The sequence below is a fragment of the Adiantum capillus-veneris genome, chromosome 24, assembly GCF_014529385.1.
Source record: "Adiantum capillus-veneris isolate H3 chromosome 24, ASM1452938v2, whole genome shotgun sequence".
Classification (NCBI taxonomy): Eukaryota; Viridiplantae; Streptophyta; class Polypodiopsida; order Polypodiales; family Pteridaceae; genus Adiantum; species Adiantum capillus-veneris.
This window is the reverse complement of record NC_140954.1, coordinates 119,030,272-119,033,622: the sequence shown is the minus strand read 5'-3', so window position 1 is coordinate 119,033,622 and position 3,351 is coordinate 119,030,272. Positions and strand designations below refer to the sequence as shown.

Here is a 3,351-nt window from a genome sequence, read left to right as displayed (position 1 = left end):
GGTAGGGGGCATCTCCCAGTGCAGATGGAGTTCAGATTAATCTCACACGTGAGTCAATCTGGTGGCGTTTTAGTCAAGGAGAGGCATGACGAGGGGGGTGGGATCACTCTGCAAGTGAAGGGGATGCATTAGCTTCTATGCTTCTCGCGTGGGCAAAGCAAGCAAACGAAGGAGATGAGCATGGCGAGGCGCACGGGAACACTCTGCAAGCAAACTTTTCCTTTATTGATTTAGAGAAGTTAAGTTTTTTTTTTTTTTTTTTTGGGGAAGGGGGGGGTTGGTTGGTTCTATATTAGGGAAGGATGAGGGGGAATAAAGGAATAGCCTTTTTTTTTTTTTTTAATGGTTAAGGCCGCCACAAAGCCGGCACAGGCTTGTAGTCTAGTGGTTTTAGCTTGACCCTCATAACCTCTAAGGTGATGAGTTCCAAGATTGAAAGTAGAAATTATGTGTAGTTTTGTGTAGCCTTTGAAATGGAGAGTGGGTGAAGTATCTTGTGTAGATTCCGTATAAAGAATTGGAGGTAAGTATGTTAATATAAATTCACCGCGTTAATTTTGGAAAGCCACCTCGATGGCTTTTCTAAAAGTAAAGACTAGTACGTGGTCTGAATAGCGCTTGTCGCTTGAAAAATTTGGCAAGAGATTTGAACACATTAGATCTTTCTTCTTTCTTTTTTTCTTTTTGCAAAACTCACAATTGTGAATGATTATATTAGAATTCCATCAAGAATTCTAATATAATCACAATTGTGAGTGATTATATTAGAATTCCATCAAGAAATGTATGAATCCACCTCAAGCTCCCGCCGAGCCTTGAGTGACAGATAGTTACATCAGAGCCTACTCAACCTTACCACGTACTGAACTATTAGCTAACCTTTAGATCTTTTAATGAATTCATGGAAATTTGACTGTATTTGGATAAAATCAAGCCACTCTCAGATTGTTTTTCTCTATTGGGAAAAACGAGGATTTCAACGAGTGGAAGCAAACACTCCTCAACCTTAGGCATTCAACAAGCACTAGCTACGGGTTTCTAGCTACGAGTCTAACTGCACCTCAAATTGTAACATTGTAAATGTTTATGTAAAGGCTTAGGCCTGTGGTATCCTTTGGCTACTCAAGGCACCGGCCATGCTTGAGGCTTCTTGTACATTTATTTCTGAGATAATATAATTACTCTTCCTTTGGCCTATGGTGTCCTTTGGCTCCTCAAGGCACCGGCCATGCAATTGTAAGTATGGCAGAAAAAAAAGGGACCTTCACAATGGACATGTACATTCATGTGGAACATCTTCCCTAATTTATGATCAAGATTGATGCTTTAAACCATAGATCATAGATATTATCGTCAGCATGGTCTTTGACGCACATACAACAAGTGAAAGGGCCACGGTGGCTTTCTAAAACAGTAAGAAAGCTATAAAATCATTAGGTTGAGTTTAGCTAGAATTATATAAGGTGAAGTATTGTTCGGAAATGTCGTTTTTATAAGCGATAGAGTTTTCTCCTTGCAAAGAAGCAAACCGTAAATACTATCAAAATTTGCAGGATATTTCGCCAAATTTTCTTCCTTTTACCATGGTTTGCTCATTAAGAAAGATATGTATATATATATATATATACATTCATGGATGGAGAGAGAGAGAGAGAGAGAGAGAGAGAGAGAATTAATTTATGAATGTGTATATACATATATATTTATTTATTTATTTATATTTATATTTATATAATATAATATAACTCATTAATGTATGTATGTGTGTGTGTGAATCTAAATAAAAAGATAAATAAATATGAGTATGTATATATGTATGTATAGACTTTACTAGAATTATGTAAGGTAAAGCTTGACTTCAGCATTTTAAAAGAATGGAATTCAAGAGAAGTCAAGCCATGTAAGATGTGAAATGAAAGGTGAAATAAAAGATCCATTTAATATTTTAAAACCAAAATAACATCTCAACCATCGCTGAAAACATTGAAAGTATGCGTAACTCAACTCTCCTCTAAGGCTTCTTTTAGAAAGCCAAAAATAAGAATCATTCAATGATTTTCAGTTAGTTTCTTGAGTTTTATGCTAGAATCATAGATTGGTTCATGAAATTAAGTTTTAAGTTACAATTATGAATTAATTTGTGCTTGTTTATGCAGGGCCACAGAGCAAGAAAATTGTGTTGCTAACACCATCATGTTAAGGAATACACTGGAACCTCTCCTCGCAAATTGCAAGAACCTCCAACATGTTTGCTTACAAACAGGCATCAAACATTACATAGGATCCCATATTGCCTTTGCTTCTACAACTAGCCCAATGTACATAGAATCGGCAAATCGTCTTCCAAATGTCAACTTCTACTATGCTCAAGAAGACTACCTCTTTCAAGTGCTTGGCTCCTATCCTAGAGAAAATGCTATCTCATGGTCAATCCATCGACCAGGCCTCATCTTTGGCTTGTCTACAAACTCCTTTGTCAACATTGTGTATGCATTGGGAGTGTATGCCTCAATTTGTAAGCATGAGAATGCTCCTCTTATCTTCACGGGGACACAAACAACATGGGACTCACATCTCAATGCCTCTGATGCCAATCTTATTGCAGATCAACAAATTTGGGCTGCCACCCACATTGAAGCTCATAATCAAGCTTTCAATGTAAGCAATGGGGATGATCATACATGGAAGGAGATTTGGATTGTATTAGCTCGAAGCTTTGATGTTAATTATGAGCCATTTACACCAGAACCCCAAAGTTTTGTGAAGCTCATGCAAGGAAAAGTTCAAGTTTGGCAAGATATGGTGCATCAATATGGATTGTTCCAAACAAATCTGGTAGACCACCTTGAGGGATGGCATATTCTTGATGTTGTTCTCCAAAAAATGCCAACAGGGAAAAGCAGCATGCAAAAGAGCCAAAGCTTAGGATTTCACAATGCAAGGGACACAAAGGATTCATTGACCTATTGGATTGACAAGATGAGGGAGAGAAAACTTATCCTTTGATACTTTAAGAGTATTCAAGTATGCTATCATTTGTAGAATCACCTATTTTATCCCATGAATAGCAAGCTATCGTAAATCTTTATAATAAACAAAGGATACATGCTTGCAACTTTACTAATAGCTACAAACTAGAAAGTTCTGAATGATCAATACAAATTTCCCAGAGGGAAAATAGTTAACAATCTTGGTGGTATGTAACAATCTTGATGGATGTGTAGCTATTTTTAAGTAGGGTTTTGCACATATTAATCCAAACGAATGAAGGAGGGATACACTCACACACAACATATCATGTCAAAATTTTATATGCAAGATATGTAAATTTGTACTTGGAATCTAGGTTTC

General features: G+C 36.8%; 1 protein-coding gene across 5 annotated transcripts in view; it reads left to right on the top strand.

Annotated features, from left to right (window-relative positions):
- Positions 1 to 3,150, top strand: part of LOC147427027 ((S)-8-oxocitronellyl enol synthase ISY1-like) — a 5,398-nt gene extending 2,248 nt beyond the window's left edge. For all 5 annotated transcript variants that reach the window (XM_086498315.1, XM_086498318.1, XM_086498317.1 and 2 more), the window contains one exon: positions 2,157 to 3,150. In XM_086498315.1, the coding sequence (XP_086354441.1) occupies positions 2,157 to 3,006 (850 nt within the window). In that variant the 3' untranslated portion in view covers positions 3,007 to 3,150. The remainder of the gene's footprint in view (positions 1 to 2,156) is intronic.
- Positions 3,151 to 3,351: the final 201 nt, after the last annotated feature.